This window comes from Gopherus evgoodei, chromosome 5 (assembly GCF_007399415.2).
Source record: "Gopherus evgoodei ecotype Sinaloan lineage chromosome 5, rGopEvg1_v1.p, whole genome shotgun sequence".
NCBI classification, from domain to species: Eukaryota; Metazoa; Chordata; order Testudines; family Testudinidae; genus Gopherus; species Gopherus evgoodei.
The window spans coordinates 52957281-52979733 of record NC_044326.1 but is presented as its reverse complement, the minus strand read 5'-3'; the positions used below and the strand labels follow the sequence as shown (position 1 = coordinate 52979733).

The following is a 22453-nucleotide window of genomic DNA, read 5'->3' as shown; positions in this document are numbered from 1 at the left end:
AATTTATTGAAATATAGAGATCTTAATTTACAGGGTTTAAGACAAAATATGAACAGGGGCATATGTAATACATGTTGTACCTTAGGTCACGCATATCAGTTAGCCCTTCTTCAAACACTTCACACCACTACCACTTTGGAAACACTTACTTTTTTTTTATTATTCTAAAATATAATTTTTGGACATTCAAAAGTGCAACAGTTAACGTGCCTGTGAATTATATCACAGTTAAAAAAATATAAAGAATGGCAGTGATACAGCTTGTCATAAATGTTTTGGCAGTATCCTAGAAGTCTATATAAAAATACATATATACATATTGATGTATAACATCACCATATCTTACGTCCTTCATCATATAATAGGACAATTTTTTACAAGTTGCAGCCCAAATTTTAAGAAGTTGATTGACCATTTAAAATAAGAAGTTGCATTTCATAGGAATGTTTTGATTGTCATTATACGGAAGGAATTGGGAATTTCTCTTCTGGTGGCTTCTCAAAATTAAGCCATAAAAGAAAAAAATCTGCAATGCTGGAAACACAAAACAAAACAACTCCCCATTATACTACAATCTAAATAATTTTTTCCAGGTGCGTATCTCTGGCCCCAATCCTGCAATGAGCTGTGGTTGGACAGACCCCTTCACCGGCACTGAGCTCCGCTTTCTTCAATGGGGTTCTGCACAACAGGCTTCCATCTGCATGCAACTCATCGCAGGACTGAGGGGCTTAAGATTGCAATGGGACTGGATAGCCAGTAAATGTTTTGGTGCCGATCTAAAGCATAGATCCAGGCCCAAGATGTGTTGTAGATTCAGCATGAAACCAACAAGAGGAAGGGAGACAATAGAAGAATGTTACATGACCTATGTTTTGATATCAATGAACCTACATGACCTGATTTTCAAACACGATGGAACATGGATCATATATAAAAATGCTTGCTAATTTGAACACAAAGTTATGTGACTGTACACACAAATTTGTCATCTCAGTTGACCAGTCCTTAATTTGTAATGAAAGAGGTGCTAGGACTCCAGCAATTAGGTACAAGGGCTCAAGCATTTTTTTTTAACTTTCATAACTGACATAGCAAGCGCACAAAATAAGTGCAAATGACCCTTCAGCTATCTAATAGACCATTTGTGTTTCATAGCTTCATAGAGTTTAAGGCTAGATGGGAAAATTAGGTCATCTAGTTTGACTTCCGGTATGTCCCTCTTAAATTTCATCCAGTTACCCCTATGTGTAGCCCACTCACTTGTGTTTGACTAAAGCGTAGTTCAAGTTTACCTCAAGCATATCTTCCAGAAAGACATCCAGTCTTGATCTGAAGCCATCAAGAGCCTGAGAATCTATCACTTCCCTTCATAGTTTTTTCCAGTGGTTAGTCACTCTGCTTGGTAAAAATTTGTGCCTTACTTCCAATTTGAACTTGTCTGGCTTTTGTTTGCAAATGCCTCATTTGCAGCCATAACAGCATGCATGCATACTTTTGCATATAGCCTTAGCCATGTGACATTCTGAAATTCAAACTTACACTGATTTATCCGTAATAATGGCAGTACTACATTTGGGACCAAATTTTGCTCTCCTTTGCTCACCCACAACGCTCCGCAATAAGTAAAGTCAAGAGGAGGCGCACAGCATTTCTGAGGGCTTAACTGGTCCTTCAAGTTTAGTTGTAATTTGTGGATCAGAATCCAGTCACTTTGTTCTGTTTAGTCACTCACTGGTGGTCCCATTTCCACATGTAATAGGAAAAAAATTCCCACACAAGCTTGAATTCGGATCTCATTTGTATTGATTGTGTCATTTTTGGTACTGAGCACTTTCTGTGAGGTGCTCAGTGCACTCAACTCCTACTGAGTTTAAAAGCTGAGTGCCAAACAGGATTTGGCCCATAATTGGCATGTATCTTATTTTCATCTGTAAGAGTTCCAAAGCATCGTGTATCAATAACACATCATATAGACACAGCAGTAATCATAGCACATTCTACAGACATATGATGTCAACAAACAAGTATTGCAGAATCGAGAGTGGATAAAATTTTGTACTCCCTCTTTTCTAAGTGAAGGAGTCAGACCAAAATAACCAACACACTTGAAAGCAATTACTTGTCTTAGTTAGGGTTGGTAAAGATAACAGAGCCAGCTTCCTCTCCATCTATGGAAACCTGAAAACTAAGATAAGAACATGTGTTACAAAATGATGACTGCACATTTAATCTGGAGCCTCAGGCTAAGAAACAAGACTTCCTTGTTTGCTTCCAGAACAGTTCAAATAGCAAATCAGTTATTCACATTTGACCCCAAAATAAGCTCTCTTTTGAACAGATGGGCAAAATATTATTTAAACACTAACAATGAAGTAGCTATTGATTAGTCATACGTCCCTTTTACAGTAACTAGGGAAACATGGTGTAAATTAATGAAAGGTTTAAAAATAGCTTTAAATTTAAAAAACCTCAGTAAATCAAGGGGTGATTAATTGCTTTTAGATCATCGTATTAGGAAAGCCACTCATCCGATGCTGGAAAACTAACTCGTCACGTTTTAGAAGATACAAAGTTCTTTTCTACATGTGAAACTAGTTTTAGCTCACCAGCGCCATTATCATATTGTATACAGTCAAATACAACAATTGTTTTATATAAACATTTTGAATCTTAAATCTCTTTACCTACTTAAAGTTTAACAACTGTGCTTTTGCTGAAGGACAATGAGTTATAAACTATACAGTTAGTGTTACTGACAGTACTACTAGTAGTATGAAAACAGCTATCTTCTATAAAGACTCACTAGGCTTCTACACCTATTATAGAAGGCTTTTTAATTAATTATTATTATTCCCTTTTATTTGCATTACTGTAAAAAGTAAAATGTTATGTAGTTCCAGTACCTTTAAGTTTCAAAAGTGGTTTTTGCATGTACTTCATTCACATGATAGTTCAGCAGCAGCTGATATTGAAATTAAGTGGCAAAGTACACAGAAATCTTGAGTGATCTCTTCTAAGTCCACAGAATATATTCAATGCACACCTTAAAAGATCCTTGAGCTCACAGTTATTTAAATAATTACAATGATGACGTTTTGCTGCAGTGGAAATTTTATCCATCAGAGTCACGAATGCCCTTGAAACACAAAACTGGTCTATTTATGGCCTTTGTCCTTCTACCTATTCAAACTGCAAATACCACTGAAATGCTACTGAAGTACTACAAAAAGCAACACTGAAAAGCTGACTTCAGCATGTCTCACTCTTTCATATCCAGGATGACCTCTGTGCACTGGAAACAAATCTCTACTTTCCTTACATCCTTTGCATTGAAATAAAGTGGTTTTCTCTACAGAGTAAAAAGTCCTTAGATCACATGGTGAGCTTCTCTTGTGACATAGCTGAAAGTTGTCCATTAATTCCATGTGAATTACAGGAAGCTGTCTTCAACCAGGTCTGAGGAATCTATTCCAATGTCATCCATCATGTCAATGTCCTCAATGGTCTCATCCTCTCGCTTGATAAAGGTAGAGCTGCTTGAACCAGTCTCAATGGCACTTTCTTCAGATGTCTGGGAACTGTAAGAGGCAAGAGAAACTAGGAGCTATAATACATAGTGAAATAAACAAGATACTTAAATTTCTACAGTTGACCCATTGACATGGAAGTGGATCTATGCACCGACCTTCTGGCACCTTGGGTTATCTTAGGTGATCTCTAACTACCTTTCTCTTAGAGTGATTGACATCTGGTAGGAGGAAGTCACCAGAGGCTAATGAATAATTCTGGAATTCAAGAGAGCAAGTTGACCACACTTTTCTGATAATGCCTCCTGCCAATTCATCCATACAGTATTCGTGAGTGAAACATTAGACTTGAAGGAAGTCCCCACCAACCAATATCAGATACTGCTGAGGCAAATGGCTAATCAGAAAAATCTGAGAAAGAGAGAGAGTGAGATGCTTAAGGAAAAGATAGTATAACAGAGACCACAGGTGCTTAGATCAAGCCTGGAAACTCCTGCTCTGTGGTAAAAAATGACCTCATTCCAGTTTCTCTTGATAATAGTCCAAAGATACAAAACTTGGTTCCTAGGATCTTAAATTTATAATAAACAGAGTATAAAATGAATGTAGCTGAAAATACTGTTAGCCACATTGTGCTAGATTCAGCTACCCTCATTTACATTAGGTATTTTATTTATGTATCTAATTCTATTGATAAGAATCCATTGATAAGAATTCCATCCAAAGGCTCTGTTACCAATTAAAAAAATCACAAAAAACCCCTCCAAAATAGCTAACCCCATTACAAGAACCAGCAGTTCTGAAATAAAATAAATCAATCCCTCACATACCTCAAACCCTGTTCCAACTCGCTCATTCTTGGAAAAACAAATGGGGCTTACTATGTGCCCCAAAGGCCAGTCAATTTTGTTATGTTGGACCAAGTTGGAAAGTTAATTCCAAAGGTGAGGGTCCTCATGGGTAACAACCTGCCAGACCCCTTCTCTATGGCAGTACAGTACAAGAAAAGAGGAGGTCTCTTAAGTAGGCAGGTCCCAGGCCTTAATGAGTACCGGGCTTCATGGACTGCCCCATTGAAATCATTGGGGCTAGTCACAGAGATCTGCACTCTATACCCTGACTCATAAGGAATAATACCTAACTCTACAAGTAGCCCCACTGAAGTCAGTGAGCTAGCTTTCTAGTAAGGTGCTACTCAAGAAGAGTAAGAGTATCAGAATCTGGACCAGACTAAGGTGCTATAGAAGGGTAAGTGAGGATGGCAGAATCTGGCCCATAATGTACTTGTAACCAGCAACTACCTATGCCTGTTCCTTTTGCCAAGTTCATCTTCGGAAACGGGATCAATGTCAGGCAGGGGGATGATGTAGCCACTGTCAGCGCTCAACCTTTGCTCATCAAATCCACTCTCCCTGTCCTTTAGCTTGTCTTCATTCTTGTAAGTGACACCGATGTAGGTGTTGTCACAGTCCACTCTCATGCGTGTGACCGCTGGGTGATCGCTTTTCAGGAAGTCCAGATGAATCCTTTCATAGCTCTGAAAAGATTAATTTTAAAATGGTCTTTGATGCTGTACAAGAAGGCATCTGCTCCTCAGCAACCTGCTGCAACTAGCTGTGCTGCATAACTAAACCAAAACAGTAGGCACTCTGCCTTGATGTGAGCAGGTGTGGCTCTATTGCCCTGAGCTGAGCTGTGCAGGCTTATTCGAGGTATTTTACAAGGCTTCTTTGGACAAGTGCCTCTGGCCTGATAATACACACAGGTACAAATAGTTAAAAGATGGTTGGGTGGGTTTCAGTTTAAAATAGTGCTTGTACACCTCTATGTGCACACCTTGGTGCACTAACATCTCTGCAGGCAAGTGATGGCATCTTTCAGATGCAACTCTAGATCCAAACAGGGAGTTGTTAGTTTAATTATTCAGTGGTGCATGTATGCCCTGAGACTGGTTACCATGTGACTGTTACTCAATATTAGTAGTGGGGATCAGAGTGTACTGACACTGCATGATCTCTCTCCCTTCTAGTTTCTGTGTGCAGAGCTCTTCCACTTGCTCTCCTTCCACTAAGCTAATGAGGAGTGACAATGAAGATCCCCATTCGTTCCCTTCCCTCCTCTGGGCAGGGAGCAGGAGTAAATTCCTCTGGCTCCTGGCAGCTACCCTTCCCCTGAGTCTACTGACCAGATCTGGCACCTTCTCCAAGGAAGGAATGAGAGGATATTCCTGAAGGCGAGATGAATTCCTCTCCTCTCTCACTCCATTGGATGGAGCCCAGGAAGTGTGGTTATATGCAAATAGGGCCAAAGGTGGTGGCAAGTGAGGTGTGTGTGTGTGTGTGTGTGTGTCGAGGAGGGGCAGAAATAATTAAGAGCTCTGCAACGAGGAAGAAGAGGGACTCAGCCATCCATGAGTTTGCAGGGGCCCAGGAATGAGGGGCTGGGAGGTATACAGAGAAGCATGGATGATGTATGGGGTGGTAGAGGACCAGCAATAAGGGATGAATGTTGTGGAGTAAGAGGCCCAGCAATGAAAAATGAATGGGTAGAAGAAGTGAGGAGCAGATTTATGGAGGCACAGGAGTGAGGGTGAACAGCAGAAGCGAATGGAGGGGCAAGAGTGAGTTAAGGGTGGGGGGAGGAAGCAAGAGTATGTACGTGTGGGGGAACCCACTAATAAATGATGGGTGCATGGGAAGCAGGAGTGAGTGATAGGAGTGTGTGTGTGAAGAGGGATCATTAGTGCCTGGACATCAGAGTTCAAGCTGGGGAGAAGGGGTTGATGGAGAAGAGGCTGGGGGAGATTATACACGCAGGGGAATTGGTGCCTTTTTTTAGGATTTTTACTTTTCTGAAAAAAGCCTATGCAAATATGTAGGACCAGCTCTGTGATTAACAGAAGGATTAAGATGATAATGGGCCTACAGGAAATGGAAAGTGCTGTCCCTTATGTAATACTGTAAAATGGCTCCCACCAGCAACCTTAATTTTATAGCCTTATAGTCTCTTATACACTGCAACAGCATATCTGAAGCATTTCGTTCACATGGCTTAACGACTTGTTTACTGCACAAATGAGCTGAGCAGCTGAGTTACAACTCATCTGGGAACAGATACAAAATGCAATAGACATTCCAGAGAACAAACCTTCTTGTATTCGCCAGGCAACAGATTCTCCACAATTTCACTCAAATGATAAAAAGAAGGTCTTTTCTCTGGTTCGCTGTTCCAACATTTCACCATAATCTCATACCTGCAAATAAGACAGAGACCCAGTTTCATCAGTTGGAAGTTGAAAATCTACAGCCAGAGAGACAAAACCAAAATCAACTGGAGGTAGATTTTGGCATAGAAGAAACAAAGAAGAGCATACATACACTTCACTGGTAGCATGGTCAGGTTTTGCCATTCGGTAGCCACTTTTTATCTTGTTGTAGAAAGAAGAATCAACCATCATGCCAGGGTACGGTGTGCCACCTTAATGGTGAAAGGCAACAAAAGTGGCTCTTTTACATTGTTTGAATACTTCCAATGTTATAATAAGCCACAACTAACTATATGAAAAACCAAACACCCAGCAGACCCTCATTAAACCACAGATCTCTTCTGCTGGGTATTTGATGAGCTGGAAATGGAGATTGGAGTAGGGGGTTAAGATGATGCTCAATTCACGTGTCTAGTTAATATTTTCTGCATTAGATGCTATCTGAAATTTTGGAAAGTGCTAAGAGTGTGAGCTAGATTTGGGGGGTGGGAGTTGAGCTGGCTTTTCTAAGGCTCTTTAATCAATGTACTGGATTTCTGTACTGAATATTGTTCTTTTTAAATCTTGTGATATATCAGGAGTTAGGGATTGATGCTCTAAATCTGAAAATTAAATAAAAAATAATCCATCATCTCTGCTGTCTCTCCATCTCTCAACAGAGATGTAATAGCAGGACACTGTAGTGAGGTTTTATTATTACTGTGATTATTGATTGCTTGTAATGCCTCAAGGCCCCAACTGAGATTAGAGTTCCATTTTGCCAGGTGCTGTAAAAACATATGTTAACATACTGGAAAGGTTTGGTTATTTATACATTATATGCTACAGTATACTTACTAGTACAATATCTATTCTTTTTATTGGCTTTTACTTGTCAGCAAATGTTTTATATGTTTTTTATTCTAAAATGTATATGCTGGGCAAAAGCTCTGTCTGTGAAAAAAATTGGATTGGTGTTGTTAAGCTAGAAGTTATCAATATCAAGTGGGTGTTGGCCCTGAATATTGGCTAACCACTCAGGCCCAAAAGGGGTAACACTATATTATGAAGTGTTATTAGAATTAAAGCCAAACTATAGTTGACAAAATGAATGAACAAAGTACGTTTCATGATGCATTATCCTTGATTATTTTTATTGCATTTGTTCACTTTGGGTAATATTCTGCCACTTTTACTGTCATTGAACAGCTCATTACTCCAGGTGGAGTCCCACAGGAATCAATGGGCCAGTCAACAGCTCAGCACTCAATAGAAACCACTCCAAATGTGTTAGTCTGGCAGAATCTGGCCCTTTACAAAATTCAGTTATTCACAATGGCGTGAGCTGTTGAGGTTCTAGTGTACATCTTTGGAACCTGTTCTTCCATAGAACCGTAGCATGATTTTAATATGCTGTGTTTGTACAGCACCTAGCACATGACTGAGGTTCCTAGGGGCTTCTGTAATACAAATAAATGAATACACATGCCAGAGCTCACATTACTGTCCTGGAGAAAAAGAGCTTAATATGGTCAACAGTTTTATGTAAAATATCTTTTAGGAACAATTGTAACAGGCCCTACTTACAGAAGAATCAATCTGCAATGTTTGTGAAGTGTATTATGCTAGGAGAGAGAAAAGAAAGACAGTGCAGTGGTCCAGGTACTAGCCTGGGGTTGGGTGGCCCAGGTTCACTTCCCTGTTCTGCCACAGACTTTCTGGGTGACTTTCGGCAAGTCTCTTTGGGCTTCTCTACACTGCCCCACAGTTCAGACTATGGGGCTGTGAATAGCATTGCACACCAAAGTGCTGTCCTGTAACTCCCATGTGTGGATGCTGCAGGCACAAACTAAAAAGTTCCTATTTCATATTAATGATTAATGTAAGCACACATAGTGATGGTGCTCGGATACTGTAGACAGGGATGAGTTAGGACTACTTGCGAGAGAGAAATTATACTGCAAAGATCTGATTGAGTTTGAACACCACCATCCTAAGAACTGCTCCACTATGTGTCATAGGCCCTCTGCTGCAGGACTACATTAATGCAATCTAGGAAACTTTTAGTTTGCACTCGCAGCATTCATGTAGGGGGGTTACAGTGCAGCACTTTGGTACATTGCAGGGCAGTGTAGACATAATATTAGTCTCCCTGGCCAAGATGAAAGGTATTTAGGGGCCTAACTCCCATTGATTTAAAAAGAATTTAGGCACCTAAATACATTTGAGGATCAGGACCTCAGTTGCCCATCTGCAAAATGGGAGTTATAATACATCCCTACCTCACAGCAGTGCTGGGAAATTTTAAAAGATTGTGAGAAGCTCTGGTGCTAAGGTGCTGGGGACCATATAAACACAGTTGATAGACGTGCATCTTTTGCTGTTTTAAGAAGTATTTATGTGATAAGCCATTCTAGAGCTTAACAGTCTCTGCTCGTTTTTAAGGGATATTGTCATGTGGTGAGCCTGGGGCTGTTTAATAGGGATTACACAGTTGTAGTCTGCTCTCATCATTGTAATCTCCGGCAGACTCACCTAATCCAGTCTCTTCCTACCAGACCAGAAGCGAGTCACTGGAATGCCTGGGGCAGCTATGCTTTGTGCTAAACTGCCCCACCCAATGGCTGCTGCTGCTTAGAACTGCCAGTGCAAACAGACGGCTCCAGTAGCCTTGCTGCCCAGAACATGTTTGCTTTGAGCTTCCCTCAGCCTAGAAAAGTTTCCAACAGTCCAGCATGCAATCTGCCCCTCTCCTTTGGTCCAGTAGATGGAAGTAAATGAGCTGAGGATGGCTTTCAGTTCACTAGCACCCAACTTAAAATCAGCAGCAATCAACAGCACCAGCCTTCAACCTGCCCACCTTGTCATAAACCAGTATTGTCAGTTCTTTGCTCCGGGACTTTTTTATTTCATGCCTGCATAGCACCTTACACAATGGAACTCTGATCCCAATAATACCCAATAGAAATAATAACGACAATTCACCCCAGTAATTTGTTGTCACAATAGTATTTACAGTTCTTATTTTAATGTAGCATGAACTCAACCAGCTTAATTACTGCATGTAAAGTGCTCATGGTACATACCAAGAGAAAATATCTCCCACAGCAGAATGCCATAAGACCAGACATCACTTAATGTTGTGTACAGATTGTCAAAAATGCTTTCAGGTGCCATCCATTTCACTGGGAGAAAAGTCTGCAAGAAAATAAACATTTCATTACAGAAATCCTGCTCAGTACAGCAGATATATCATTTGACAGTAGGAAGAAGGTTTGCCTTAATAAATGCACATTTGCTAAAGCAGTTAGTAATATTTTTTATTCAAGGAAATATGAAGAGGTTACAGAATTATGAGCAAAACTTCTACTTATTCCTCAAAATAATGAATCCAGGAGTACCTGAATTGCTAAATTATTAGCAAGTGACAGTTGATTTGTGGACATGATATGGGAGGTCCACTGGTGATTTGCTTATGCAAATGTGTCACTGACTGCTATGTTATGCTACATCACAATGACATTCCCTTAGTAATTCATCCAGTCACAAAACTTGCCAGTTAAAATCTCACCCTGCAAAATACTAGTTCTGGCCAAGGACTTTTCATCTTTTAAACAGACTTTGTGAAGTCATGTGAATTAATTGAAAAAAAATTGTTCCTCTTGTTTTCATCCAACTGTCCATTAGTGTAACCAAACACTGACAAAGAGTATTATACTGACACTTATCATCTCAATTAAATACTGAAATAAAAAGATTAAATAAGTACATACGCTGCCTTTGGAGACATAGTTGGAATCATGCATGATGTCCCTAGCCAGACCAAAGTCACAGATCTTCACAATTTTTCCTTGAGCCAGCAGGACATTACGAGCTGCCAAGTCACGGTGCACACACTACATGGAGAGATCATAAGTCATTTAAAGAGATACCAATTCCCATGAAGGCCCATTTCCTTTGGAATGCACTGTCCCCTCCCTGAAAAAACAAAACAAAATGTGTTGACCTTGCAGGCACACTTTAAATTAGACCACCTATTGAGCCAGCATTCAAGAAGGGCAGTTGGGAGAGGGGGTGGGTCTTGTCAGCTAGGACAGTGTGGTGTGAGAAAGCTCTGCTTTGCAGTCAATATTCTGACTGGTGGCAGACGTGTGTAGGGGAAGAAAAATGCTGCGGATTTGGTTTTGTAATCACTTTTGTCTTGTGCTTCTAGTTAATGGAGAGGATGCTTAGAACCCTAAAAGGACATTTTTTCATGTTTTTAAATCCAAAAAAGACTAGGCCATTTCTGCTTGGTTCCTCATGGCACTCACATTTTTAGAAGCCAAGAACTCCATCCCCCGTGCAACTTGGTACATGAAGCTTAGTAAATCCAGCAAACTGAGGCTGTCAGAATTGTCGTCAGAAAGCAGGTTTTTTACTTCTGGTTCTGTTGAAAAAGGTGGAGGGAAAATATGCTTGTGTCATAAAAGTGTATTCAGGCCATGAAACCAGTGCCCAGTTCTTTCTACCTTCTATGCTTTTAGTATCATGGCCCAAAACCATCTTTTCAGAATAAATAATCCCTTTGCTTGTTTGCATCAGTCACTAACACAGACTGCACTCCTTAAAAAAAGAAAAAATATCCAATGCTAAATATAGTTTTTGTTTGTCTTCTGTATATAGATTTTTTTTAAAAAACGGGATTGTGGAAAACAGCTAAGTTAGAAAAGGCCACCTACATTACCTGGGTTGTTCTTACTATTCAGCATGGGGTTAGAAACAAGCCATTAATTTAGAGATGGTAATGCCATTAAAACTTTTGTACATTTTTGACCATTTCAGTTTTGCTGAGCACTGTTATGTTTCTCAGCAAGTATGCATTAGGACATGTCCAGTACCATCACTGGAAGATCAGGAATTCTATGGCAATCATTCTTTTTTTTAATTAAAAAAAATGACAGTAAAGAGCAGACTAGGCTGTTCATTTACCCCTGGTGGCCCTGAGCAAAGCAGCCGTGCACTGGTCTGCCAACTAAACTCTGGGTCCTGCAATTCAGGACCTCAGGCCTAGAGCCAGAAGTGAGCAAGCCTCTTTTGGAAGCAATGTTTTGAGTTTCTGAGAAAAGGAGAAAGGAATGGGATGCTTTGCCCTTCATCACCCTCATTACATAATCCAGAAAAGCATCTGGAATTTTTTTCCTTTTCATAAGTGTCTGTCAATGAAAGTGGAAACAGAAAGAAAAATTAATTATTATTATTATTATTATTAATTATCACTGTCACATTGCTCAGAATCTTGCAAAACATACAAAAGTAATAATACCTTTGCTACTTAAGACTGAGGCTACATCTACACTATTGTGATAAGTCGACCTACGCTATGCAACTCCAGTTACATCAGTGAGGCCTGGCTTTACAAAGCCCTGGCTAGGATAATTTAGTTGGGGATTGGTCCTGCCTGGAGCAGGGGGTTGGACTAGATGACCTCCTCAGGTCTCTTCCAACCCTAATATTTTATGATTTTATGAATAACATAACTGGAATCACCGTACCATAGGTCGAGTTACCATGGGGTCTACACTGCGGGGGGTCGACAGGAGAAACTTTCCCGTCGACTTACCTTACTCTTCTTATTGGGGTAGAATACAGGGGTTGACTGGAGAGTGATCTGCTGTCAATTTGGCGGGTATTCACTAGAACCGCTCAATTGACTGCCGGTGGATCGATCTCAGAGCATCGACCCTGGCTGTAGTGTAGACCTGCCCTGAGTGTCACCATGCTACACACCATGGCTGCTGAGAACTTCACAGCAGAAGCAGCAAAAATAAAACTCCCTTCTCCTTGTCCCACAAGCATAGGCACCTATCACTTGAGCTAAAGGAGAATCTTTCTCCCTGGTAAACTGTAGGAGGCTTGCCCCAGATATTGGAGTAGTTCTAATTTCTTCCACTGGAGGGCAGAGGTAACACATACGTTTCTGAAAGAATGGTTTTTAAAACAATGAATGCAGTTACCTGACACAGATTTTTTCTTATATGAAGCAGGCCGATCATACATTGACCTCTGGATATCTGAATACTTAGAACCCTCCTTCCGTTCCAGCATTGGCACATACTGAGTTGTATCAGCTTGTTTCATGTCCATGTATTCTCCATTGTTTTCAAAGGATAAAATGACATAACTGAAATAATAAACAAAGACAATATTGCCCAGTGATTTGGTTCATATTTCACATGGCATCTTTATGGTTCTGCTTCTGGGTCATAGTTCATTGTGGCATAGTTCATGTCACTCATGTCATATGCATGTAGTTCATGTATAGAAGTATAAAAAATTACTTCTCATAGTAATAAATAAAAACCACGCCCAACATTTTCAAAGCTGAGTGGGGAAATTAGGTGTCTGAATATGGATAAAGGAGTCTAAATATAAGTTACCTGATTTACACAAATGCTGAGCACTCACACATCCCACTGAACTCAATGGGAGTTGCAGGAACTCAGCTAATATTGCTGCCTGTGTCATTTATTTTAAATATTACAGTTGATCAAAGTATACCATTCAGACAATTTTCACAGGGTCCAGTTCTGCCAAGAAAACCCATATAGCGAAGTCAGTAGGGCTATTTGCCTAAATGAAGATTTGCATTGTAACATCATGCCCTTAATTGGCAAACAATAATCTTTTTTGTCCTTTCCCACCTTCTTGTGCTTTCATCAGCTGGGTTCATCCCAAAAATGTCCAAGTCCTTCTTTGGCTTTTCTGGATGTCGGCTCAGGAAATTATCCCTGTTTTTATGCAGGTAGTTTACCAAATCCCCATAAAAGCAGTATTCAGTAATGATGTAAATTGGACCTAATGAAAGAAGGCAAAATAATACCTTGATGATAAAAAATATATATCACTGAAAAGATAATGGAAAACCAAGCATACTGGGACAAAGTGTTAAGTATTATGCATGCCCATTTGTTGAACGGGGAATATAACTATTAGCATATATAGGCAGTTTTATCAGGCATCCATTTACTCACATTTATATTAAAAAGCACTTGCTCAACATATAGACTATGTTAAATGCTAAATTTTAGTTGCTTGGCAAACATTGATTTTGTGTTAGACAAACCTACCTGATTTAGTACAAGCTCCTAAGAGATTCACAATGTTCAAATGAGGCCCAAGATGTGTCATTATCTTCAGTTCAGACATTAGTGCCTGTTTTTCACTGGATCTAGCTGTGGCTGTCAGAAAAATAAAATAGTTCAGTTAACGGTCAATGATCCTTGTTCTTGAAAATGTTAATACCGTTCAGTTAATACAAATATTGAATATGATATATTGCTTGGTTGTTTAAACATTTACACAGAGGCCTCTTAAGGAGGGCTTTGCACTTTATCTGGTGATGGCATTTCTGAAGGTCTAATGAGAATTACTAGTCACTAATAAAGACTCACTTGACTCAGTTCACTAGTGAGCCCAATCTATTTGCCCTTCTTTGTGGTACAAAGCAATCATAATCCCAGGTTAGCTAACCCTTCAGGGATTCATCCATGGGTGGGCAAACTTCTAAGTGGCACAGAGACCAGTGCTTAATTTGTAATGAAAGAGGTTCCAGGCTCAAGCAATTAGGAGCTGAGGCTCAATCTTTTTCTTTTTTTTACTTTCATAACTGACATTGCAAGCCCAGAGGTGCCAGGGCTATGAACTGCCAAGCCTAGAGGAGCTGGGGCTCAGCCCTGGCAAGCCCTAGCACAAATTAAGCACTGGCAGACCTCTTTGGAAGCTCCCTACTGACAGGGGCGGCTCCAGCTTTTTTGCTGCCCCAAACACGGCAGTAAGGCTGCCTTTGGTAGCTTGCCTACGGGAGGTCTGCCGGTCCGGCGGCTTCAGTGTACCCATCACCAAATTGCTGCCGAAGCTGTGGGACCAACGGATCTCCCTCAGGCAAGCCACTGAAGGCTGCCTGACTGCCGCCCTCACAGGGACTGGCAGGGTCCCCCCCTTGCCGCCCCAGGCACGTGCTTGCTGCGCTGGTGTCTGGAGCCGCCACTGCCTACTGAGCATCTCTACTCCCTGACAGCACCCACTGGCTGGACTAGCCCTTGGGGGCACTGGGCTGCTGGAATAAAGTAGGGCAACCCTGCGGCAAGTCTATTTTATGCAGGTTCAGACTGGCAGCCAGACAGCCCTAAGATCAGAGGCCCACAATCCTTTGTCCAATCCCTCCAATCTTGCACCAACCAATCTGGCTTGTAAGATTTATATATGCAAGTGCTAGCCACCAGACCACTATGCCCATGTTAGAGCACCACTATGAGAAATACTTACAAAAACAGAGATACTAGATTTCAAAAGTTTATCGTGCTTTTTACCACTAATGTAGCTCTTGCCTGTGTGAAAGATGACCATTATCACATTTATGCTGTAGATGTTAATTTTAAATTTCTTTTAAAATCATTGGGCCATCTCCTCAGCTAGCATAAGCTTATTTAGTTTCAGTGAAACTCAGGTGATCTACACTAGCTGAGAACCTGACTGATTCTACTTAGCTGCAACATGGTATCATAAATTAAGACAATGCTAATAATCCTTCATCATCTTTTACCACCTGGCTTGGATACTGACACTGTGAGGATCACTTACGTTTCAGCATTTTCACAGCTACCTTCATCACTGGTTGAGAGCGACTTAATCCATATGCAGTTCCTTCAACTACTTTCCCAAATGCACCTGAACCTAGGATTCGACCTGCAGACGATAGAGTTTGTTATTCAATGAACAGTTGCTGATAGCTTATCTCAGTTTCTGCTGCCACTGCTCTTTATGTAATGCTGCTGGTATGTGTTGCTATTTATGCAGAATGAGCATCCTTGCTCATCCAAAACTATTATTATTGTTACTGTCTACTCCTATCACCAATAAAAAAACAGTTAAGCAGAAAAGGACAAAACATGAAAAAGAATTGCTTGAATTAAATAATATTCCTAAAGAAAGCCAAGTAAACAAGAGGACAAGAGCACATTATTAATCAGCTAGTATGGCAGGAGGTGACAGCACTGAAATTCACTGTTTCGTTCACGGTTGTCCACTACCCTAATCCTTTGGCTGAACATTTTTAACTATAGCACACTGATTTCCTAATGTCTAATCTAAATTCGCTGTTCCAAATTCTGCTGTGGTGTAACTGGCTTCAGTTGAGTGGTACCTGCTTACCCCACCATCAGTTTGATGCCATTACTGTCATTAGATACCATGTCATTGTGATGTTATGAGTATAATATAATATCTCACTGAAAGGTGACAGGGCCAGAAAGAGTTAATTAACTCACCTCACCAACTGGCCTGACCCATGGGTGAACCTTAAGAACTGGTTAGCAAGATCTGTAAATGAATAGAGCTTTGAAATGCAAGTCTGTATTGTTAGAGGTAGAAGGGGAGGTGTTTGCTCAGGTCTTGTGGTGTAAGCAAACAAGTCTTGTCTATTGCTATAGTTTTAATTCAAAGATCAAAAAAGGAATATTAGCATTTAAGATGATACTTGAGTGAAATAGTATTATTGTCTATGTGTCTCTTTGAAGGTTGTGGTAACCTGTATTTAAACTGTTTAATGGATAAATTACTCTGTGCTAATTGCCAGGATGTTTGGGAGAAGGAGTTAAGCCTATTGTTTTCTCAGGCTGAAAGGCTGCTGGAAATGTATAAGAAGCCTGGGACACGATCCTTCTTCATCTCAGAACTGCTTTGGGTTTCAAGAGGGGGAAACCTTAAGCCACAAGGATTGAGATCCCCAGTCACTGACTGGAGTCACCCTGAATATGGACATTGGATTATAACCTATGGACTATTTCTAAAAGGACTTTTGGCAACTACAAGCTCACCTCTACTATGTATCTGAACCTCAAGAGTTGAATTCAAGTCTGTATGTATATTGATCTTTTAACCAACCCTCTCTCTCTTTTCTTTTCTAATAAATTTTAGCTTAGTTAATAAGAATTGGCTATAGCATGTATTTTGGGTAAGATCTAAGTTATAACTGGACCTGGGTATGTGGCTGATCCTTTGGGATTGGAAGAACCTTTTCTTTTATATGATGAAGTAAGATTTTCAGGAATCATCATCATATCTGACAGGTGTGTCTGGACGGAGGCCTGAGGCTGGGCTCTTTAAGGGAACTGCGTTGTTTGGACTTCTAAGTAACTAGTGAGGTACTATAGAAGCTGTTTTGTGCTGGCTTGGTACACCCTAGTATTGGAATAACCACCAGCGTTTGGGCTTTGTCTGCTCCGTTTTGTTTGCAGTTCACCCTGATTGAGTGACCTTAGCTGGCTCCCACAGGCAGCACTGTCACAGTCATACAGAACTATCAATCTAAACGATAATCCAGCGGAGTGCCTTAGACCCTTATGTCCACACTCTAACAACACGATAGATCTAATGGTGGTACCAGCTCAGTTTAAGAATACAAAAGCAGGGACTATCAACAATCTGAGAGAAGTTAAAATACATGTTGATTACACTTGAGGGAAAAATCCTCTGAAGTTTAATATACAAATGTGTTTCATATGCAGGAATAGATGTTATTGCAGTTTCCAAGTGCTCTACTTACACACTCTATGTTTAACGCACTTTATTCTGCCCACAGATCAGTTCAGACAAAAATAGTTGATTAGCGCATTCAGTCTTCTGTTGTGGATTCAGTATGGGGAAGAAGAACTGTGTGTGGAACTATCAGAGGGGTAGCCGTGTTAGTCTGGATCTGTAAAAGCAGCAAAGAATCCTGTGGCACCTTACAGACTAACAGATGTTTTGGAGCATGAGCTTTCGTGGGTGAATACTCACTTCGTCGGATTCATGTAGTGGAAATTTCCAGGGGCAGGTATATATATGCAAGCAAGAAGCAAGCTAGAGATAAAGAGGTTAGTTCAATCAGGGAGGATGAGGCCCTGTTCTAGCAGCTGAGGTATGAAAACCAAGGGAGGAGAAACTGGTTTTGTAGTTGGCAAGCCATTCACAGTCTTTGTTTAATCCTGAGCTGATAGTGTCAAATTTGCAGATGAACTGAAGCTCAGCAGTTTCTCTTTGAAGTCTGGTCCTGAAGTTTTTTTGCTGCAGGATGGCCACCTTAAGATCTGCTATTGTGTGGCCAGGGAGCTTGAAGTGTTCTCCTACAGGTTTTTGTATATTGCCATTCCTAATATCTGATTTGTGTCCGTTTATCCCTTTCCGTAGGGACTGTCCAGTTTGGCCGATGTACATAGCAGAGGGGCATTGCCGGCATATGATGGCGTATATTACATTGATGGACGTGCAGGTGAATGAACCGGTGATGGTGTGGCTGATCTGGTTAGGTCCTGTGATGGTGTCGCTGGTGTAGATATGTGGGCAGAATTGGCATCGAGGTTTGTTGCATGGATTGGTTCCTGAGCTAGAGTTACTATGGTGCGGTGTGCAGTTACTGGTGAGAATATGCTTCAGGTTGGCAGGTTGTCTGTGGGCGAGGACTGGCCTGCCACCCAAGGCCTGTGAAAGTGTGGGATCATTGTCCAGGATGGGTTGTAGATCCCTGATGATGCGTTGGAGGGGTTTTAGCTAGCAACTGTATGTGATGGCCAGTGGAGTCCTGTTGGTTTCTTTCTTGGGTTTGTCTTGCAGTAGGAGGCTCCTGGGTACACGTCTGGCTCTGTTGAGCTGTTTCCTAATTTCCTCGTGTGGGTATTGTAGTTTTGAGAATACTTGGTGAAGATCTTGTCGGTGTTGGTCTCTGTCTGAGGGGTTGGAGCAGATGTGGTTGTACCTCAGTGCTTGGCTGTAGACAATGGACCGTGTGGTGTGCCTGGGATGGAAGCTGGAGGCATGAAGGTAGGCATAGCGGTTGGTAAGTTTTCGGTATAGGGTGGTGTTAATGTGACCATCACTTATTTGCACCGTGGTGTCTAGGAAGTGGACTTCCCGTGTAGATTGGTCCAGGCTGAGGTTGATGGTGGGGTGGAAGCTGTTGAAATTGTGGTGGAATTTTTCCAGAGTCTCTTTCCCATGAGTCCAGATGATGAAGATGTCATCAATGTAGCATAGGTAGAGAAGGGGTGTGAGTGGACGAGAGCTGAGGAAGCGTTGTTCCAGGTCGGCCATAAAAATATTGGCATATTGTGGAGCCATGTGGGTGCCCATAGCGGTGCCACTGATCTGGAGATATATATTGTCATCAAATTTGAAATAGTTGTGTGTGAGGATAAAGGCACAGAGCTCAGCAACCAGTTGTGCTGTGGCATCATCAGGGATACAGTTCCTGACAGCTTGTATTCCATCTGTGTGTGGGATGTTTGTGTAGAGAGCCTCTACATCCATGGTGGCTAGGATGGTGTTTTCTGGAAGGTCACCAATGCATTGTAGTGTCCTCAGGAAATCAGTGGTGTCACAGAGATAGCTGGGAGTGCTGATGGCATAGGGTCTGAGTAGAGAGTCCACATATCCAGACAGCCCTTCAGTGGGAGTGCCAATGCCCGAGATGATGGGGCGTCCAGGATTTCCAGCTTTGTGGATCTTGGGTAGTAGATAGAATAACCCTGGCCAGGGTTCTAAGGATATGTTGATTTGTGTATGGAACTGATATGAAGGCTTGAGGCAGACTTTTAATGAAATATGCAACATGCAAAAATACACCCAAATTAGTAAATTCCGTGGATTTCATAAATTCCAGATGTCAGTATGTGATCACATTCCTGATGCACTTTTTTTTTCCTACCAGTACAAATAAAAGATCATCCGGTTTCCATTCTTATCGGGAAATACAACATTGCAACTTTTTATGTTCATGAGATCTATACATATCTGCCATATATTGCACTTGCCCTCTCTTGCGCTTCTGGAGATGATGCTTCTCTAGAAGCTACTGTTTATCTTAACCATAATACACAGTGCATGGCCTATCTGGAATTAATAGACCAACTCCTATATGAAAATTCCAGCCAAAAAAATGCATGTATCACCAAGATAGACAGGAAAGATGGGATTTTCAAAACCGGTCAGTGCTGGCCTTACTGTAATCCTTCCTCAGGTCTCTCATAACTTGGTTACAAAACAATATGAGAATTTTTTCTCTCAGCTTCTTGTGCATCAGTAGGTTCCCTTACCAGTCAGGATGTGAGAATCTTCCTACAAAATTTCTGCCATCCTGTGTGTGTAAATTAGCCATGGAACATTTTCAGATTGCAGATCTGTGAACCACATGGCAGGATGCAGCCCCTTAAAACATGTTGCTGATGCGGTTTCATCTTGTCATCTGCACTCTCCAATTCCACCCACAATCGTATCATTGGCATCTCAGCTAAATCTGGGGACTTGTGGAGAACGGTGGGAGTACTTCCTGAATGTCAGGGATTCATTATTTCTCCTTTTCACCCCCTCTTCACATATTTTTTAAAGTCCTGTTCACTATATCGTTTACACTTGCATTTTGATATCAGGTGGGAATTAACTGCTTAGAGCTGGATGTTGCATCTGCCACAGAGAAAAGCTCCTTATGCTATTGGTACAGAGACCTTGACTGGCAGCCCCCCACCAGACTATACATTTTCTTTTATTTTTACTATAAAAGGTGCCAGAGGAACAGCCCTGGAGAGTGAATTCTTCTATTTCTTTACATGGACAGACAGCAAGGATAACAAGCTTCTTCATACTGAAAGAGAGGGCCATATCCAGGGGTGAGAAAATGCCTCAGTTCAGCCTCCATCCCCATTCGCTTCTCCACTTCTCTGGTGAGATTGCTGAAGAGAGGTGCCATTTTTTGGCAATTCTAGGCCAATTTCTGCTCTCATGGAGCACAAGCATAAATCTGGGAAGTTACTGAACTCAGCAGAGCTGCTCCAGAAGTAGACCTGTGAAATGGAGACTATTCACTTCAATCTGGATTGTGACAATTAACTCATTTCAAATCCAGCCTCCAAATGGTAACATGGTCATTGGCATGAGATGCTAGTCTGTGATAGTGCCTAATAAGGGATAGATTCTGTAAGCCATATTCATGCTTCAACCACCATTCCAGAGGACATGCTTCCATGCTGATGACACTCATTTAAAAAAATACATAAATCATGCATTAATGACATTTGTGACTGAACTCCTTGGGGAAGAATCATATGTCTCCTGCTCTGTTTTACCCACATTCTGCCATATATTTCATGTTTTAGCAGTCTCAGATGATGACCCAGTACATGTTGTTTGTTTCAAGAATACTTTCACTGCAGATTTGACAAAATACAAAGAAGGTACCAGTGTGAGATTTCTAAAGAGAGCTACAGCACTTGACCCAGAGTTTAAGAATCTGAAGTGCCTATTGTGGCAAATCAGTGGCCATCTAGGAGACCATGAGTGTCACTATGGAGATCATGAGTGTCACACACTATGGCCATTCAGAAATCCACAGCAACAGCAGGGATAGAACTCAAATCCTGGTACTCAAAAACTCTATTCCCTACCACTTCAGGGAAAGAAGAAAGTCATTTAGCTATTAGCAGTGGAAGGCCTATGACACATAGCAGGGCAGTTCTGGTTATATCCAGCAGAGGGAATTGATGTTCAAACACATTAATCATATCATTGCAATATAATTTCTCTCTCTCAGATAGTCCCAACTCATTACGTTTATAGTATCTAAGCACCATCACTATATGTTATTTTCACAGGACAGGGTTCCCTCCCCTTGGATTTTTACTGCAAAATAGTCCTCACACACACCAGTGGCAAATTCCACACCTAGTGCTTTATTTACAATGTGCTCTATAAATGTTTGTTCCCCATAACATAACTTCTCCCAAAGTCTTCATCTCCTACCAAGGCACAGGGCAAGGGCGACCTCTCACCTCTCTGAAATCTTGAGCTTCTTTGGCTGGAAGGCACAGCCTTCTACCCTGGGGTCTTCCTGCCTCTCTCTTTTAAGGGTAAATTCCAGCTGACTGAGCTGAATCAACCAGCTAATTAGTTAATCACTGAGAACTTAAATTATTACTTCCTCAATTTACCCCAGGTGGGGATGCTTCCAAAGAGCACCAAGTGGTGAGTCAGCTTGGGCTACTCATACTCTGTCACTGTAATACATTGCGGGAACAAGAACAAAGCAAAATTGTCAGTGTGACCTCAGTTTATTGAATTCCAGTCAACTGAAACTCCAGTAACCCAAAGCTGACTATGGTCACCTGGCATGGTATTGCACTCCAGATACCACAAGCCTGTAAAGCAGGTAGAAGGATGCTGGCTGGCTCGCACAGCTAGAAGAGGAAGTACACACATTAAAGGAGCAACACCAGTTAAGCCACATCCCCAGATTTTCCTAAAGGCTTTGGATAACCTTTAAGATCTTCAGTAAGTTACTGCATTGCTATCTAACTGATAGAATAGCAGAAATTCCATTTGGGGGGAAAAAATCCCATCATACCAGTAAAGTCAATGGGGTTCACTGGCATAAATGAGGGCAGAATATGGCCCATATGATATAACTGTCTCATAAGAAAGATATATCTGATGAATGTATGTTCACTATGTCAAGAAAAATACTTGTGCTACCCAGATTGCTGTAAGAACATGCAGTGCCATTTTCTAAAGTTAACCTTCCTGAATTTACTCATAGACAAGAATGCATTGAAGTAAACTGATGCTGATGAGTCAAAGAGACAAAAATTACTGTGGTGGACTGTTAACAACCCAA

The 22453-nt window shown here is 41.1% G+C and overlaps 1 protein-coding gene across 3 annotated transcripts in view; it reads right to left on the bottom strand.

Moving 5' to 3' along the window:
* Window positions 1–1273: 1273 nt before the first annotated feature.
* PDGFRA (platelet derived growth factor receptor alpha) overlaps window positions 1274–22453 on the bottom strand; it is a 53730-nt gene continuing 32550 nt past the window's right edge. For all 3 annotated transcript variants that reach the window (XM_030563984.1, XM_030563983.1, XM_030563985.1), the window contains exons 13-23: window positions 15397–15501; window positions 13884–13994; window positions 13458–13611; window positions 12771–12937; window positions 11088–11203; window positions 10548–10670; window positions 9861–9972; window positions 6908–7007; window positions 6678–6783; window positions 4832–5067; window positions 1274–3581 (exon numbers count right to left, since the gene is read on the bottom strand). In XM_030563984.1, coding sequence (XP_030419844.1) covers window positions 3434–3581; window positions 4832–5067; window positions 6678–6783; window positions 6908–7007; window positions 9861–9972; window positions 10548–10670; window positions 11088–11203; window positions 12771–12937; window positions 13458–13611; window positions 13884–13994; window positions 15397–15501 — 1478 coding nt within the window. In that variant the 3' untranslated portion in view covers window positions 1274–3433. The remainder of the gene's footprint in view (window positions 3582–4831; window positions 5068–6677; window positions 6784–6907; window positions 7008–9860; window positions 9973–10547; window positions 10671–11087; window positions 11204–12770; window positions 12938–13457; window positions 13612–13883; window positions 13995–15396; window positions 15502–22453) is intronic.